Source organism: Micromys minutus (genome assembly GCF_963924665.1).
Source record: "Micromys minutus genome assembly, chromosome: 21".
NCBI lineage: Eukaryota > Metazoa > Chordata > Mammalia > Rodentia > Muridae > Micromys > Micromys minutus.
In genome coordinates, this window is record NC_137956.1 from 49,895,302 (window position 1) to 49,913,683 (window position 18,382).

At 48.7% G+C, this 18,382-nt stretch overlaps 1 protein-coding gene across 1 annotated transcript in view; it reads right to left on the bottom strand.

Moving 5' to 3' along the window:
* ULK4 (unc-51 like kinase 4) overlaps positions 1–18,382 on the bottom strand; it is a gene marked incomplete at both ends in the record, with an annotated part of 259,342 nt that overhangs the window by 160,773 nt on the left and 80,187 nt on the right. The window contains 5 exons of the mRNA XM_080934211.1: positions 10,421–10,513; positions 13,944–14,088; positions 14,299–14,350; positions 17,183–17,277; positions 17,431–17,482. Of these exons, the coding sequence (XP_080790337.1) occupies positions 10,421–10,513; positions 13,944–14,088; positions 14,299–14,350; positions 17,183–17,277; positions 17,431–17,482 (437 nt within the window). The remainder of the gene's footprint in view (positions 1–10,420; positions 10,514–13,943; positions 14,089–14,298; positions 14,351–17,182; positions 17,278–17,430; positions 17,483–18,382) is intronic.

Here is an 18,382-nt window from a genome sequence, read left to right on the forward strand (position 1 = left end):
CACACACACACACACACACAGATTGGTTTTATTTTTTATTTTTATTTTTATTTTATTTTTGGTTAAAAAAACAGGTTCACTGGCTGAGACAAAAGGCCAGGCTGAGGGTGAGCCAGGCTGCTGAGCCTGACCTTCACCTAGCCTCAGGGTAAACAAGGAGGCCCCACCGGCCAAGCTCCTTACCAGACGCCTGCATCTGTGCGGCCCACTGGCTGGAAACTGTTGTTGGGCTTTTTAAAGGACTGAAGGAAATCAAAAGATGACTGTTTTTTAATATGTGAAAATTACATGAAATTCAATCTTCAGTTTCTCTGCATAAACACTGCAGTGAAACCCACCTGCTGGGCAGGGCGCCCCACACTGTAGAGCTGAGGGGTAGGAATGAGAAACACAGCAGGCAGCCGGGCCTGTGAGCTGTGAGGGTCAGGGAGCCCGCGTCACGTACGGCTCCTCACCTTCACAGCAGCGGTTCCGGCTACAGTGAGAACGGCAGACACAGAAAGGGGCATGGGAGCCACATGTTCCTCAGGAAACCCTGACTGCTCTTAGGAGGGTAAAGTCTTGCCTAGCATGTGCACGGCCCAGGTAATACCCGGCCACAAGGAGGCGGGGAAAGTGCTAAGGTCAAAGCAAGCATCCACAGAAAGGGGCGGGCAGAGATGCATTAATGAGGTGTTGTCAACAAAGGGAGGCCACGGTGTGACACTGGCAGATGACCAGAGCATGGCCGCACAGCGAGCTACTGCTCATCCGGGCTCCTGAGAGTCAGTGCCGGCCTCTCCACCAATCCTGGGGGTGGGGAGCGGGCAGGCACAGTTAACTCCTCAGCTCCACACAGGAAGCCATCGCTGAGCTGGAAGAACTCAGCTCCTGAGTCCACACATGCTCTGACAGTGAGTCTGAGTCTGAGCAAGCGGTGAGCTAAGTTTAAGTTTGAGAGGACTGAGAAGGCGCTGCGGATGCAGAGCCCCACACCCTGCTGAGGACATGGAGAACCCACACCCGCACCCCAGTCACCTTGAGACTGCAGACAGTTCCTGGCCTCACACTAGCAACTGTGTACAGCAGGCTCTCAAAGCACTGACCACTGAACCTCAGCTGGGCAAGCATCCCCACTAAGCTGCAGCTGCAGCCCCCACCTACAACGAGCCCTCAGGGGAGTCCCTGGGAAACCTCACCCCAAATCAGCCCTCCACTTCTGACCCAGGGTAACTAGTGTTCACGTGACCTTGAATTCACCTCTCTGCTGACAGAACAGTGGGGTATCAGGCATGAAACTGCACTGCTGGCCAAGCCAGTCCCAATGCAGGGAGCCCATTACAAGGCAGCACAGGTGAAGGTGCTCACCCTGCAGGACCAGAGCTTAGGCCGGGAGACCCTGCCACCCACCTGCTCATGTGCTTTTCACCTCTGCTAATCCTTCGCCACTGAGACCTAAAGCTCATGTAGGAACCTGAAGGCAAGCCTGGGGCCACGCATTCCTTCATCTATTCCTTTCCATCGATGATTATCTCTGCTTGTTGTCAGCACATGTGTGTGTATAGTATATGCATATATGTCTTTGTGTCACTATGAGTCTATCTGTGTGAAGTGTGTGTATTTGTCTATATGTGTGTGTCTGTGTGCAGTATGTCTGTGTGTGTGCAGTGTCTGTCTGTCTCTCTCTGTGTGTGTATGTGCAGTGTGTGTGTATGTCTCTCTCTCTCTCTCTCTCTCTCTCTCTCTCTGTGTGTGTGTGTGTGTGTGTGTGAACACATTTACAGGTTCCATATGTGCATGACATCAGGACCTTGGGTGAGGTGGGCTTCACTTCTGACCCAGCCTGTCCGGGCTTTGGGAGTAGATGTGAAGAAAGTACTTCATGATCCTGCAAGGTCCTTTCCTCTATGACATGGGCTGAGCCCAGATGTGACAAAGTCAACAAAAATAAGGCATCTTTGTGCTTGTCTAAGTATCTTGTGTAAGGAATTTAAAAATAATCATCTGTCAGAAGTCATCCAGGAAAGGTGACGGCAAGCGAGTTTTTTGTTTGTTTTGTTTTGGAGATGGCCCACCGTTTTTCATGGCTGTGATGGGTACGCTCTGAGATACAAGGTCCTCAAGAGACTTCATCCCAGGGTTGCCTCTCGCTGCTGATATACCGTTTCTGTCACTACTGCATAGGCTAATGATTCCTGGGCGTCCGCCTACCCTATTGGGCAGATCTCCTACAGAACTAATACGAAGATGAATTTTCAAGTAATAATGCAGTTTAAACAAATTGATGAGTTCATAATTCCTGATGATGATATTACAGAATTCCTAAATTGACATAATTTCAAGCCCTTTAGAGAATAAAATCTGTAAACAGAGCTCTGTAAAATGGTATGTGTTGCTGGATAATTGCACTAAGTAAAAAAAGCAGGCTTGGAAAAAATCTCCAGTAAAGGAAAACGTTTCTTCTAGGTTAGCTTCTAACCTATCTGTTAACTACCTGGTAATTATCTGGTAACTAAAGGTCATAAACTGGGAATGGACAACTTATTGTTTGTGCAAGGACAGAAAATAAAATATTGACTAACTTATCTATGTAAAACTTCAAAATAATAAGATACAAGACAGATGATTTGCCTCATGACAAAACCGTGCTAACCTGTGATATAAAAATTGTTGCTTCACTATCCAAAGTGTACACATAAATAGACTCATGTCTCCTTCTGCACATGTAGCAGAGGATGGTCTTGTTGGGCATCAATTAGAGGAATAGCCCTTGGTCCTGCCAAGGCTTGATACTGCAGTGTAGAGGAATGTCAGGACCGGGAGGCAGGAAAGGATGGGAGAAAACCCTCCTTGAGGAAGGTGGAGGGGGGATGTGACGTGGGTTTATGGAGGGGAAACTGTGAAAGGGTATAACATGTGAAATGTAAATTAAAATTATCAAAGAAAATGTGAAAAAAGAAAAAAATTGTTGCTTTAAACTTATGATGAGCTTATGGAGCTAGTAATGTTAAGTCAGGACAATGTTTGCTCTGGTACTAATCTTAATGGAAAGACGTGTACGATTCTGTTGTAATTCCTTAAACCTTATTCATCTATGACATGAACCTAAACTTACTGAACTCACAGAAGTAAAAGTTCTTAGGAAACCATGGGCTCCATTATCTGACTCTCACAGTTTTATAAAATATGTATGAGGTAACTTTTTAGAGGAAATATAAGAACTGACAGCAGCGATGAAGATTGCTGGAGTTTTTCTTTCTCTGCTTCTTTTAGAGTGTTTTTTCTACATGCCTGACTTTCTCTCTTTCCCTTTTTCTTCTGTCTCAAAAGAGTTAACGAACCCTGTCTTAAGAGGTGCCCAGTCAAAGAGAAAACAACCCAAGCAACTACCTGTTCTTAATGTTCTTACTCCTTGTTGCATCAGCAGGAGTCAATTGTCAGAGACCTTTTAGCCAAAAAATAGTAAGACAGAGTTAAATTGCCAGAGGCCATCAGCTCATGGCCCCAACACAGCAAGAGAGAGTTACAGGCCAGAGATCAGCCTTTGGCCTTGTCTGCTGCTGTGTCCCACGCAGTACCTGAATGTTGGGGCTTGCCCCCAGCAATCGTTTCCTATACTCAAGACAAACTTACATTTGTTGAGCACACACAGGCTGACAGGTCTTAGGAAACTCTGTGACCTAATCAGAGACAGCAAGGCAGCCTGTGAACCAGTTGCCAACACATCAAAACAGCACAAGCCCAATGTTATTAAGACACAAACTGTCTGTCTGCCCTAACATCCTGTGACCATGAGTACATCCTTAGGGGTGTGCAGATCCCTAGTTTCCTCCACCAAAGGCTACCAAGGCCTGGAGCTGAGACCTCCCACTTCACATAGCTGACATTCCCACGAATGTGTGTGAAAGGTCCCTTGACTTACAGCAGTTCTTGTTCTGTCTCTATGAGAAAATGCTGATACAGTTACCATGTTGGAACTTGGTCTTTTGGGGAATTATCTAACCCCTGGTTCTGGCCATAGTCGCTCAGATTTGGTTCCAGAAGAAACCATTCCATATCACCCATGAACTATACATAATCCTAGAGGCCACCGGGCTCTAATGAAGGAGGATCTCAATCCAAGCAAAGGCTACATAGGAAAACTCTCATCCCAAAGAAATAAAGGCTTCCTGAAGCTCTGTCTCTACACCAGGGAGAACTTTGCCGTGGCTGCTGTCTTTCAATCTTTGTAGCTGCTGACTAGAAGTGAGACGAGTCAGTCAAAAGATGTCAGCTGGAGACCTGACGCCATGGCCAGGGGTTCCCCTGAACCTAAGAGCCTCCTGCCTCAGTCTCCACTGCGGGGCCTACAGGCACACAGCATGGAGCGCAGGACTAAGCATTTTCCTGGAGGGTCCACCGTTGACTTCTGTGGGCTTCATTTACAAGATCCTTGAGTTTGGTTTTTTTTTAAAAGCATTTTTTATGAATGTTGCCATAAAACAAAGAGCCATTAACATTTTGAACAAACTGAAATGATATTTCTTTCTAGATAGAGAACACAATTGGCCTTGCTGGGATCCCAGAAAAGGCTGGATTCTGCTGCAGAAGGACTCAGATTGAAAGTCCCCTTCATGCCAGGACAAAGATAGAAGACACAAGATCTATCCTAGTGGCCAGAGCATCTCCCCTCCCCCGGCTGCACTGTGAAGCCATGGTCCCAGTACATGGGCACTGAGAACACTCAAACAACAGTAAACTCTAATATAGACATGACAACTGTCCTAGTCTTCCTTCTTGCTGTGAAGAGACACCATGACCAAGAAAACTCTTATAAAAAAAGTGTGTTTGATTGAGGGGCTGCTCATAGTTTGTAAGGCTAAGTTTGTTTATCATCATGGTTCGAAGTAAAAAATACGTGGCTCTGGAACAGCCGCTGAGAATTTTATATCCTTCTGAAACCTCAAAGCCATTCCCAGTGACACACCTCCTCCAATGTGGCCACACCCCCTAGTCCTTCCCAAACAGTTCCACTAACTGTGACAAAGCATTCAAACACGTATGAACCTCTAGGAACCATTCTCATCCAAGCCATTACAATCATGTACTTGTTTGTGTTTAGAACTGGGGGAAAATAAACCTCAGTAGTATTAATACTAAATTCTTAAAGTTTGCTTTACCCACTAAAAGTTCTATAAAATGAAATTTTTAAAAATGTCGTGGGAAGAGGAACAAGCTGGTTCAGCAGGCAAAAGTACTTAGAGACAAGCCTGAGAATCTGAGTTCAATCTCTGGGACCCATGTGGTAGTAAGAAAGAACTAATTTCCCCAGGCTGTTCTCTTGTGTTCACATGTGTGCCACACACACATACATGTCCACATGTGTGCCACACATACATACAAATGAAAATTAAAATACAATAAAAAGTAAGTTCCATTTGTCAGAGGGTGGTTCGGAGACCCAATAGTTATTTGGTTCTCGATGTGGACAAGATAAATGATCCTCTGACTAAGAGGTACACAAAGGAGGATCAGAAGTTCAAGGCCAGCCCCAGACACATACCAAGTACAAGGACAACAAAGACTATGACAGTCTCAAAGAAAAGATTCTAGAAATAAAAACAAAACCCAAAGTGTAGCTACATGCTTACAACCCTTCCTTCCCTCAGTGTTGCTGGATGTGCATGGGTAAGCTACACACAGGTTCTCAGTAAAGGGGAGACAGGCAGACATGTTAAACAATTTGCTCTTGACCCCCAGAATCTCAGACTTTTGTAAAGGCCTCCGAACTTGACTGGCATGCTTTGATCCCAGAAACTGGGAGTGGGGGGCAGTGCTAGGCGTGGGGGTGCACACCTGAGATCTCAGGACTCGAGAGACTGAGGCAGGACGAGCACACAGATCTAAGGCCAAGTCCAGGCCACACAGTGAGATCCTCTCTCTAGCAGAATGGATGGGTGAATGGATAAATGAGTGAGTGAATGAATGTATCAATCAATCAATCAATCGACAGTTGGCAAATTGGTGAATGAGGAATGAAGTAAATAACGTACTGCCTTTAAGCAAATGTTTCAGCTACTTCATGTCTCAGTATCTGGAGTGTGCCTTGCACACCACCCTCACTGTGGCTCTACCGTAAGTTAATTTTATATTTATGGATGGTTCTATGAAGTATACTACGTCACAGGAGAGACCTGTGAACTCTCCTGAGAAACTTATTCTTAGATAAAGTGAAGGCCGGTGGGGTTGTGGCTTTTTTCATCTTTTAAAACTTTTATTTCTTATGTTATGCATTTGGGTGTTTTGCCTGCATGTATGTCTGTGGACTATGTGCATGAAGTGCCCATGGAGGTCCAAAAGAGCATTAGATCCCCTGAAACTGAAATTGCAGATGGTTGTGATCTACCATGTGGTTGCTCGGAATTGAACCTGGGTCCTGTGGAAGAGCATCATGTGCTCTAACCACTAAGCCATCTCTCCAGTCCCACAGTGCTGGGTAGTTTTATGTCATCTTGGAATTATCACAAAGTGGGGATCCTCAGTTGAGAAAATATCTCTTAAGACAGGGCTACGGGAAAACCTATAGGACATTTTACCTAATTACTGATTGAAGGGGGTCCATGTAGGTGGGACCGTCCCTGGGCTGGTGGCCCTGGGTTCTATAAGAAAGCAGGCTGAGTAGGTCATGAGGAGCAAGCCAGTAAGCAGCACCCCACCTTGGCCTCTGCATCAGCTCCTGCCTCAAGGTTCCAGCCGTGCTTAAGTTCCTGTCCTGACTTCTCCTGTGATGAACAGTGATGTGGAAGTGTGAGCCAAATAAACCCTTTCCTCCCCAGTTTGCTTCTGGTCATGGTATTTCTCTGGAATTCACAAAGATCCACCTGCTTCTGCCTCCAGAATGCTGGGGCTTCTGATGCGCACCGCCCCACCCATCCTGCAATGTAGCTTTGATTTTTAGGCACAGAGGATAAACACTGAAGAGGTCCAACATTTTGAGTAGCTGGGTGAGTGCTAAATAGAACGAGTTCAGCCAAGAAGCCACCAGAGCAGATAGGAGCCGTTCTGCAGTGAGCACCAAGGCAGCTTGACAAGTAAGAAAACAGTTGTCAAGAAGCCAGGGAATGATAATCTTAATGTTTAAAAACCAACCACCACAATACAAGGCTACACTACTTCAAAACACACACTCATGCACATGTACACACACTCACACACACACTTACATACTCACACCATGTACATACACACACACACACACACACACTCACATACACTCACACACTCACACACACACACTCATACACATGCACACACTCACACACACTCATATTCACAAACACACACACTCACACACACCTCCCCTCGGATATGTGCACATGTATAACTGGCAGTCATAGCTGTCCAGGATGGCCACACACCACAGGTCCATTCCAACTGGGAGGACAGACTGGGACAGTGAGGGATGTGGTGGACAGAACCTGCGGCTTCACCGTTAGGCTTTAAGGCAGAGATAATATATTCTAAGTTACTTCAGGCCAAAACAACATGCTTCTAAAGACCAGCCCGCTGGCTCCTGTTCCTAAACGCTGAGGGGAAATCTACGAGCTACCTTCCAAGCCTAGATGTAATCACTTCCAAAACAAGACCATTTTGAGGAGGTTCTTTACGGTCTTGCTTCTCCGGGTGCAGAGATCCATCTGAACAGAACTGGGGTCCAGAGCACCTGCCACAGGAGTGAGTTCAATGTTGTTAAATAAGAGGACAGAGCAGCGGACGTCTGTCCAGCAGGACGCCGAGTCTGAGCATCGTCTGCAGGACAGAGAGACTCTAGTCCATGGAAGCCAGGGCTGTGCACTCCGCTCTGGGAAAGAGCACCCCTGCCTCCTCCCCTCACAGAAGAAACAATGAACTGGCCAAAGCCTGATGACCTGGACAGACACAGCGACAGTCTCGTTCTACATCCTTCTGTGGTTGGTAAACGCCATAGCCACGGGCAGGAAAGGGTTAATTCAGCGATGCCAGGGCAGGGACTTGAGCAGGAGTTTGAAGCAGAAACCACACTGGAATGCCACCCACTGGCTTGCTTGGCCATCTTGTACACAGCCTAGGCCATCTGCTGGGAATGGCAGTGCCCACAGTGGGCTAAGACCTCCCACACCAATTAGCAGTCGAGAAATGAGAGGCCAAACCCACTCCATCTTGGTACGGTCTCCATCTTAAAAGAAAAAGGCCTGAGAACCTGACCTGCAGTTGAACCCGAGCTGCACCTAAATACCAGGAAGGACCCCACAGCTTGTCCTTGGCCCACACCCCAGAGTTCCTCCCTAGCTACTTCCTAGCAACAGTCAAACATCAGTCTGTCTCAGATGCACTTTCAGACTGTGATCATTCTTGGTCTTGCTTTAGAACACCACTTGTCGGCTTACAATAGTTATTCTATTACACATCTGCCAGGCTGCACACACACACACACACACACACACACACACACACACACACGCTCCCATTTCCTATAAAATCTTGTCTTGCTGAGGGTTCAAGGCTAGAGGGGAGGGGGAGCCGACGCCCCAGTTCATAGTAAAGACCCTACTGTGATTACATCAGAATCGACTCCCTGGTGATCTTTTTGAAGTTCATGAACACTTCCTGGCACAACAGAAACTCCTCACAGATGTGCCCACAGATGTGCCCACAGACTAACAGAACGGACGCAAGTCCTCAACTGAGGGTCCCCTTCCGGTGACTCTAGGTGTGCTGAGGTGTGTTGTAGCTGAAGCTAAGAAAGTTCTGGATTTGTGATTTCTAAGAATGTCACTCTTGGATTTCCACACAACTACATGACTCTCTTGTTGGAAGAAACTTTAGAATTAAACTTCTTTAAGAAGAAAAGTTGAAGTGCTCAGTCTGAAGTTTCTAAAAACTGTGAGAACACAGCTTCAAAAATGGACAAAGGAAAGAGGTGTAGGGTTGGTGCACCCTGAGTTGTCATGGCTCTGTCCCCTGCAGAATAAAGTGCCCCAGCAGCAGGTTCCTAGGACTGAGACTCTGTACTCTGCGTACTCTGAGCAGACGAAGGCTCTCTACTGTAGGGAGCCGTTTGTGCTGCACCCAAACATGGTGCCGGCTTCCCGCCGAGAACTCAGCAAACAGAGCTGTTGCCCAGCCAAGAGACTTAATGCGCATGCACCACATAAGTCACAGCCCACTCTTGGGGCACGTGATTGAGCTACAGGAGGATGCACCAATCAGGTAGCAACACGAGTCTCCTAGGCATGTATAGCAATGCATTTTCTCCCCCACGTGAGAAGGAGAGGAAGACAGTGGGGAGATTGCGGGAGACCCCACGTGGAGGGATGGCAGAGAGGCACCACATGGAGAGAGACTCGGTAAAACAGATTTCGGGAGGTCCCGCGTGGACAGAGACTGGACAGAGAGATCGTTCGTGGGGGACTGCGCGTGAGAGGCCGTCTAGACAGTAGAACTCGGTAGGGAGTCCCCGGCTCAGAGACAAGTTTCCTGCTCAAGAAGCCCCTGCTCAAAGTGCTGTTCAATAAAGGTTATTCGCAGAAGAATCTGTTTGTTTTGTTGCACGCCTGTTCCTAGCGGCGGGAAGCGTGGGCTCGTGACACGCTACTGCTCAGAGTCAGTTTATCTGAATCAGACGCAGCAAGACACCCACACACCCGAGCAGGACTCGCTGGGCTCCTTCACTATGAGGCAGGGCACCAGCTGGCATTTTAAACCCATGTGTAATCTGGACATAAGGCGGTCATGACACCAAGAACGCTGAGGTAGGAGGAATTGCACTGTTTGAGGCCAACCTGGGGGACACAGAATTAGGCACCAGCTTCTACTGCAGAGTAAGATCTGTTTCAAAACAAACAAACAAACAAACAAACAAACAAAAAAACCAAAAACCACCACACATACACACACACACATACACACACACACACACACACACTCACATGCCACACACAATGCTGTTGTATGTTGAGGGTTTTTTTCCCCTTTAAAGAGTTTATCATTTGGGTTGTGTGTGTAAGACAGATATGTGTATGTGTGTTCACACAAGGCCACACATGTCACAGTTGTCTATTGGTCCCAGCTTCCGTTTCAAAGCAGGGTCTCTTTGCTTCTCTCGGAACTAGCTGGCCTGCTGGTGTCTGGGGATTCTCCTGTCTCTCGGGTGCAGTGACTACAGACTCTCAGGCCGCACACCCGAGTGTTGTGTGGCTTCTGAGACTAACTCGGGTCTCTGAGGTATCTCCCTGAGCCCATGCTTTGTCGGTGTGAAGTCTCACCCGCTCCGTGGGCACAAACTCAAGTAAGGGGTTAAAACTGTAAACCTGGGCCAAGGCAGCATCAATGATGTCAGCACAAAGCAGAAGACCGGACGGTGACCCCGCCCCTCCGCGGCTCCGCCCCTCCGCGGCTCCGCCCCTCCGCGGCCTCCCGGTACCTGGTAAAAGCAGGATTGTGTTCTGTCATGGCAACCAGCAGCTTCAGAGCGTAGGCCGGGACTGGGTCAGGCTCCATGAGGATGTGCTCATACCTGAGGAGGGAAAGCGCCGCGACTCAGGTCCTCTCCCTCACATGGCTCAAATCTCAGGAAGTGACAGTGGAAACGAGCAAGCACAGCACTGGCGTGTTACTGTTGGTGAAGCTGCGTGGTGCTGACCCCACTCCACAGGCACGCGGGAAAGCCAGTGCTGAGAGACCTGGGACGGGGCGCCCGGGCTAGTGTCCCTAAGCCGCCCCACATTTGGGTCCTGTGGTGGACATGACGCCTGGTGCTGCACCACAGCTGTGTTCACGGTGACATCAGTGGCCATGGAGACATGAGGGTCAGTCACAAGGGGACAGACGCCAGATGATGAAAGAATTCCATGTTTGCCTTCCCTCGGGCAGGCAAGCACAGACACAGGGGGCGTGTCTGCTCACTGTAACGCAGTGCATCTCATGCCCGCCCCACCCCACTCCGTGTGTGTATGTGTGTGTGTGTGTGTGTGTGTGTGAGTGCAAGTGTGTGGGGTAAGTGTGTGAGTGTGTGTGTGTGTGTGTGAGTATAAGTGTGTGTGTGTATGTGTGTGTGTGTGTGTGAGTATAAGTGTGTGTGTGTATGTGTGTGTGTGTATGTGTGTGAGTGTGTATGTGTGTGTGAGTATGTATGTGTACCAGAGTGTGTGTTACTGGAATGTATGCCAGAGCCTTGCACCTGCTGGGCAAGTGGTCCCACACGGAGCTACACGCTAGCTGAGAGTCCTGTGCCTGAAAGAAACAAAGAAACTTCCAGACATCTCTTGAGCCACAGGAACGGGAATTACAAAGTCTGAGTCGGACCGTCCCTGGGCAGTGTTCCTGCAGTAGCTAACTGAGCCTACGGGACGTTGCCAATGATGGGGACGAGTCAGAATCCCAAGTGCTCAAAGGAAATGCCTTGAAACCTGTGAGGAGGGGGAACGTGTGCCTCCCCCAGATTCTAAAGGATGAAGCCTAATAATTTCTTTAGCAATTATGGCCCTGATAATTTTACAGGTAACAGGAGAATCTTCTTTTTTAATAAAAAGGAAGGAAAGGCCATGTTCATGTTCCCAGGAGAGGGATGCTGGATGTCATTCTGACATAATGACATAGTAAAACATTTTATCAGCTTGGTCCTTCCAATGCCAAACACTCAGCTGAAAAAATGGATATATAAATACAGTGCAAAGCTCAGATACATGTTGGTAATTGTCATGGTGAACAAAGTCAGGCCAAGCAGCAGACGTTCCCTAGGCCTGCTCAGCCTCTGTAATACCTCTGACCGTGAGGTTAAAGCAGGAAACCCTTTGCCTTTACTGTCACGCTATGGACCTTCCCATGGCACTGCGTGTCACCTTCTCCATAGTCCTTGTCAATAAATGAGGTTGCAACAGGCTTGGAAGCTCACTCCTCACGTAGAAAACAGGGCCTGGCATCCCATCTCCACAAGCCCTGCGCTTTTGCTGAAGGCACGGAGAGCAGGCACTGCCTGGACCCTTTCCTTGGAATTACCTTGAGAGGGTAAAAACCCTTCAGGACACACCCACCCCTGCCCCACTCCACCACTACTTCCTGAGGCTGCTTATCTGTGAGAAGGTCATGGGAGAGCCAGACCCATCACAAGGGGAAAAAGAAGGCTTCTGCTGGGTACCTGCGCTTACCGTGTATACACAAATCCACATATTAAATAAGCAAATAAATAAATGCATATATGTTTCCAACTTCCTGGAAAAGTCTCCTCCCATTCTCATGATGAAATGATGTGGCTTCTACCCTATAACTAAACCCGGAGCTGACTAGTTTACCTCCCACTTCTATTCCTGGCCAAGGATAATGTCTACTCCATTGGTCAGCAACTGTTTGGCCGTTATCAGTCCCACAGTTCCAAGTGGGAACAGGGGACCCAGTTTGAGGATAAAAACTGGGAACAATGTTATTTATCCTACAGTTAAAAATCTCCTCGAGACTGTAAATCGTGGTCACCTGTGTTTACCTTTGTGTGAATAGTGAGCTCTTGCTCCCCAGGAACGCCGCTGAGGAGTTAGTTCCCCAAAGGAGGACCCTAGGCCCGGCACCAGACTGGACCTCGTCCTCCTGTGCGTGGCTCTCGGAGAGCACGAAAGCTCCTCTCTCAGCCGGCACGGACTGTGATTTGGATACTAAACTCCTAAGAGGACCTGATTAATTAACAAGGTTGATTTGGGCTTAAAGCTCCTTAAATACTGTCTCCTCTCCAGCAGGAACCATTCAAATCCAACCTTGTCTGTCCACTGACTGAAAATCAGGATTTTCTGGAAGCTGTGAGATCTGTCTCCCCGAAGAGGAAACCCCCTCTCCTTAGTAAGGTGGGAATGTTGCCCAAACCCCAACCACCAAAAGACAAGACGAGCTGAGGGCAGAACCAAGCAAGGACATGCACACGTGGGTGGACGGACCAACAGACACACGAGCCTCAGGACAGAGGTAACCAACAGCTGGCCTCAGGCCCCCGGACGCGGTGACAGGGTCACCCCAGAGAGTCTAACAGGCTGTGACAAACATCACACCCTTTGCTCAGACAGCCCTGCAGGACTGAAGCCACCTGAAATGTTAGACTTTGATTTCGAGTCTCAGAGTAGATCTTGTTCTAGGTTAGGCATCTCGACTCTCAGCACTGGCAACATCACAGCATGACTGCGCCCTCCTCTGTGGCTGCCATTCCGGACGGTCTCACCCGACTGACTGCAGCCCAGCCCTCGAGGAAAAAGCCACAATTTGGCTTTCATACACAGTAATGCAAAGCATGCAACCTTGCATCCAATCATGTGATGTGGCCTAACAGGGAGAAGAGGCACTCTTTCTAAGGACTGTGGAGGTATGGTCCACATGCCTGCAACATCAGCATGAGGCTGGGGGAGAACTGTCAACGCAACGCCTGCATGGGTGACAGAGAAAGTTCCAGGAAAGCCTGGGTTGCAGAGAGACCCTCTCAAGATAAACACAAAGTACTCTGTGTGACCCAACGGAGGGCTCGCTACTCTGAGTTTCCCTACCCTCCCTGGGCGCTCCGGAAATCTTAGTGTGAGCAATGGCAGCCAGAAGGAAGAACACATTTATATTCATCACCTAGGTTACCAACCCCCTCCCCAGGAGTCTGGGGAGAGGGGTGATTGGCCTCCATCCCTCTTACTTCTGACATGTGCCAGAAGTCACAATTTCAAGTTCCATTAGTCTTGAATCATGACCCCACCCGTACCCCAGTTAGGAACATCTTTCAGTTAGCATTAGAGTACTGTATCCAACAAACAAGACCAAACCAGCCAGAGGCTTGTGAAGAGGGACTGAGACTTCTAGTTCTTCTGCAGTGGAATGGCTGCGGTCTCTGGCGTGAGACCATGTGCAGAGACACAGGGACGTCAAGACCTGACCCCATCGTGGGACCTGCTGGACAGAAGCCCCCCGAGAGGCAGCGAGGTGCTTACTGGGGTAGCAGCTCATCCCTGATGAGCGCCAGGAGACTGCTGTCAGAATCGCAGATGGCCTCTTCGTCACCACCCTCTGGCTCCTGGCTCACCAGCAGGGATGTGGTCTCGGAGAGCAACCTCAAGCTGAAGAGTCTCCACTCCACTGGAATAAAGGAAAGAATTCTAAGACTGTGAGTCTATACAGAGAGAAAAGGGAGCGGGAGAGGGAGAGACAGAGTGTGTGCTCATCGTGTGAGTACACATTTGCAAGGTAGGGGACTAGGTCACCCCAGGTCCCCAGCAGCACCCAGTTATCTCCAACAAATAAAACCCAGACTGTGTGACGGATTCTCAGTGCCATAGCCTCACTCACCATTCTGGCTTTGAACCAAGGAGACCAAGGGTGGCAGAATATAATCCATGACCTGGAAGAAAGGACAGAGAACAGGTGTTCTGCACCAGCCCTGATGTGTGCACAGGCAGTCACCGGCAGAGGAGGGAGGGGGGAGCCAGAGGTGACTTAGGGGGTGTGAGAGGTCATCTGGGCTAGCAATGTGAGGGTGCAGTGGGGGAGGCATGGCGGCAGGAGGGTGAGGCAGCTGGTCACGCTGTATCCACGGTCAGGAAGTGAGGCCCAGGGCACATAACTCCACACCCTTAAGATCGCATCCTAGAAACAACAGCCTCAAGCACCGAAAAATGCGAACGATGACACATCCCTCGCTTCTCTCTGATTCTTCCTCTCGCCTCCTCCCAACAGTCAGGTTCTCAGCAAGGTCGCCCTGGCCAAGTGAGCCTGACTTCAGGGTGGTCCCTTCAGGCTTCCTTTCTTGAACATCCTTCCCCGGGGAGAGGATGTCTGCTCAACTCTGGACCTGGGAAGCAGAGCCATGAGCATCCTCTGCCTCTAGCATCTTCCCATCCTGATTAACACGTAACTCCCCATGCACTCAGCTCCAGAAACGTCCTTACACAATCAGGTAACACCAGCAGACCGCTCAGGACTGCCGTATCCTGAGGATGTCCTATCCATAGTACAACCTCATCCTTGGGCCTTTCTTTAAAGAGCTGAGTCACAAAAAGACCTTAGCACAGATGAAAGAAACTCCACATTGTTTCAAGCTACTGAGGCCAGAAAGGAAGGGAGAGAGAAGGGAAGAAAACCACTAGTTAGCTTAACCTTTGCCTAATGTCCAGTCTGCGTGACCAGGAAAGGTGCTTCACCCCATGTGGCCCCAATTTCTGGAATGTTGACAGGAGTTACCAGAAGTAGGAACACTTTCCCTCCTCTAAGGAGGCCCGGCTGTCCCAGCTTTGCATATTGACAGGTTCCAAATGAACAGTGCTTTCCCTTCTCTGAGAGTCAGAGAAACACTCTTTCCTGGGGCAAGTGGGACTGTTTCCCTCTGCTACCTAATGCTGTTTTGGGCTAGCTCACACTCCCTTTCTCTTCTCTTATACAGTCTAGGACACAAACCCAGGGAATGGGGGCCATCCACAGTGGGTTAGCTCCATGCTTTTCCCACCTACTGATGCACCACCCCCCATCAGTTACCACCAAGAAGACAAGTCCCACAGACAGGCCCCAGAGCAACCTGATCTAGCTGTTCGGTGGAAACGCCTCCCTTCCACTGTAATGCTACATTGTATTGAGTTGGCAATTAGCGTGAACTTGTGCGCAGATCTGCTGTTGCCTCTACCTCCCTCCTTGGCCAGGTCTCCCCACACAGTGCAAGGTAACTCAGAGATGCCTGACTGGGTGGAGCTGACCTTGGGGAGCCAGCCGGAACTAAATGGCCTGGACAGCCCAAAGAAGTAGCTGGGCTGGCTCCGAGTTTACCAAGCGTTAAATGCAGTCAGCTGCTTCCATGTGAGCAGGTATCGATCAGGAGCCTTGAACATGGTATGTGCTGAAATCTAAGACAATCAGAGGCTCCCAGGGGTGCGCATCTTTTTCCTCATGCATTCCACTCATGCCCAAGAAGAGATAATTAGAAGATTTCCCATGAGCCTCGGCATTAGAGAGCATTTTTATGAAGCGGTAACGTTGTGACGATGCCTTTTCTATCATAATTGAGGTTGTCGTGGCAATAATTAGTACACTTGTGTTTCATGATTAGAAAACACACTAATTAAATTTCTATTTAAATGCAATACAGATATTTATAAACACTGGATCTGAACAAATTAGCCATGAGGTTATTGTTCATTAAGCAACAGGATCAATAAGTAACATCTCAATCAAAGACCCGGGACTCACTGGCCCAGCACCATGTCTGTGACTGGCTCTTTCCTATTAGGTGTGCATGAAAATGTGGACCAACTCTAGCCCTGCACCCTGTGATGAAGCCTCCTAACGCTAAAGCCTAAAAAGACATGGGGAGCTTCGAGAGCTTTTTGTTTCTGATGGGAATCTGCGTAGAATGTGACGGACCCTGGCAAGAGGCATTCACCAACCAACCAAGACGGGACCCTTGGGAACCACTGGCTCCGGCCGGTACAGGCATCTGGTGAGCCTGGTACATGGCTCTGTGCGGATGGAGGGATCCAACTCTCCAAGCAGGGCTACACCAGCTCTGCCACACATTCACTCCTAGAACACAGGAAGCTCGTCCCTAGAGGTTATGGTTTCCAATGTCTCCTGCACATAGAAGGCCGCGGTGTGACAGGGTCTCAGATGAAGGAAATGGGGCTCCTAGCAGAGGCCAGCATGAGGCATCTGAGGAGAAAGAGTGCACACAGAGGCTTCAGAGAGGACGCAGGACGACTGAGCCAGGAGCACTGTGTGGTGAACGCCACAGAGAAAGGTGATGCTTTGGTCAGCAGCTGCATGACATAAACACACCTACAGAGACCAGGAAACTACAGCAAGAATGTGGATGCGGAAAGAAGACACGTACAAGATGTCTTCCTACTGCAGAGGAAAAACAACCAAAGCCACAACCAGTGGCTGTGCGGCAGCATGACCACAGCAGGAGCCAAACAGGACACCTGGTGAGTGACAAGTCACAGAACCACTTGGGCATGCAGCCTAAATCCCAGAACTAGAGAGGCCGGGGGAAACACCCTCCTCCACAGGTGCGTGCTACTGGAAGCAAGGGGATAGTCGGAGAGACTTACCTCTCCCCGCAGCCGTCCAGGGCTCTCCCTGCTTTTTTTTAATGGTTTCCCCACGGAATGCACACCTGTCAGCCCGACACGTGTACACGGGGTGATCGGGTAAATGACGGAGGGTTTCCCTAGAAACTGAAACTGACCGTAGAGCGGTAGTCCGCCAGCAGAACCGGGTACTGGATCACCGCTTCGAACACCGACAGGGTGACCTTGATAAACTCCTCCGACGCCACGATGCCTAGGATCATGGATCGCAGATCATAGATCAGATCACAGATCACAAATAAGAGATCACGGATGGCGGATCATGGATGGCAGAGGTGGTCACCGCAGGTGTCCCCCTCCCCAGGCCCTTCATGATGCACAGGTGTCAAAGGCCCAGGCTGCTCACCTATGGCTCCATCTATGTTTGTTTCCCCCAAGTCAATTGACTTGATGTGACTCTGAAAAAGAACAGGCGTCAATAAATGGGGGTGGGGGTCAAGATAACTGAAATAAAATTTAGGTAGTTTTATATGAATCCACACCTCTGAGTCTTAAATTTGTGGGGAAAAAACTAAGTACATATATTACAAACACTGTAATCAGTTTAAGATGTGCTTATATAAATATTATACGTAGTATAGACATATAATATACTATTCATATATACAAGAAGGTGGCTCACTGGTTACGAGTTCAGTTTCTAGCATCCAAGTCAGGTGGCTCACAACTGTAACTCCAGCTCTAAGACCTCCGATGCCTCCTTCTGGATGCCACAGGTACTACACTCACATGTGCACAAACCCCACACATATATTTTAAAGAAACATTTTAACTTTTTAAGATGTATTTTATGTGTGCTTTGCTCCTTTGTGGACCATGTGCCTGCAGTACCCAAGGACTCCATAAGAGGGCTCTGAATCCCCTGGAGTTAAGACAGAAGCCACCACAGGGTGCTGGAAACTAAACCCAGGTTTCCTGCAAGAGCAACAAGTGCTCTTACCTGCTGATCCATCTTTCTCAAAGTCCCTAAAGTAAATCTTCAAAATTTTACTACACATAAATTAAAAGAATACATAAACAAATAAAAAATGACTTTGAAACACATAGTGAGATTTAATGTTGCAATAATTCAGTGGGAACAAAAATGAGCCAGCAATAGCTTATGCGGTCATCCCAACACTTGGAGACTGAGGCAGAGGGGTGGCCCTGAGTTGTAGGCTACCCACTTATACATGGTGAGTCCAAGGCCAGCCTGACCTATAGTGTGAAGACCTTGTCTCAGAGGATACACAGGCGAACAGTCCAGTTGACACGTAATGCTTTCCTGTGTCATGCCACCTGCGCCATCACTACCTGAG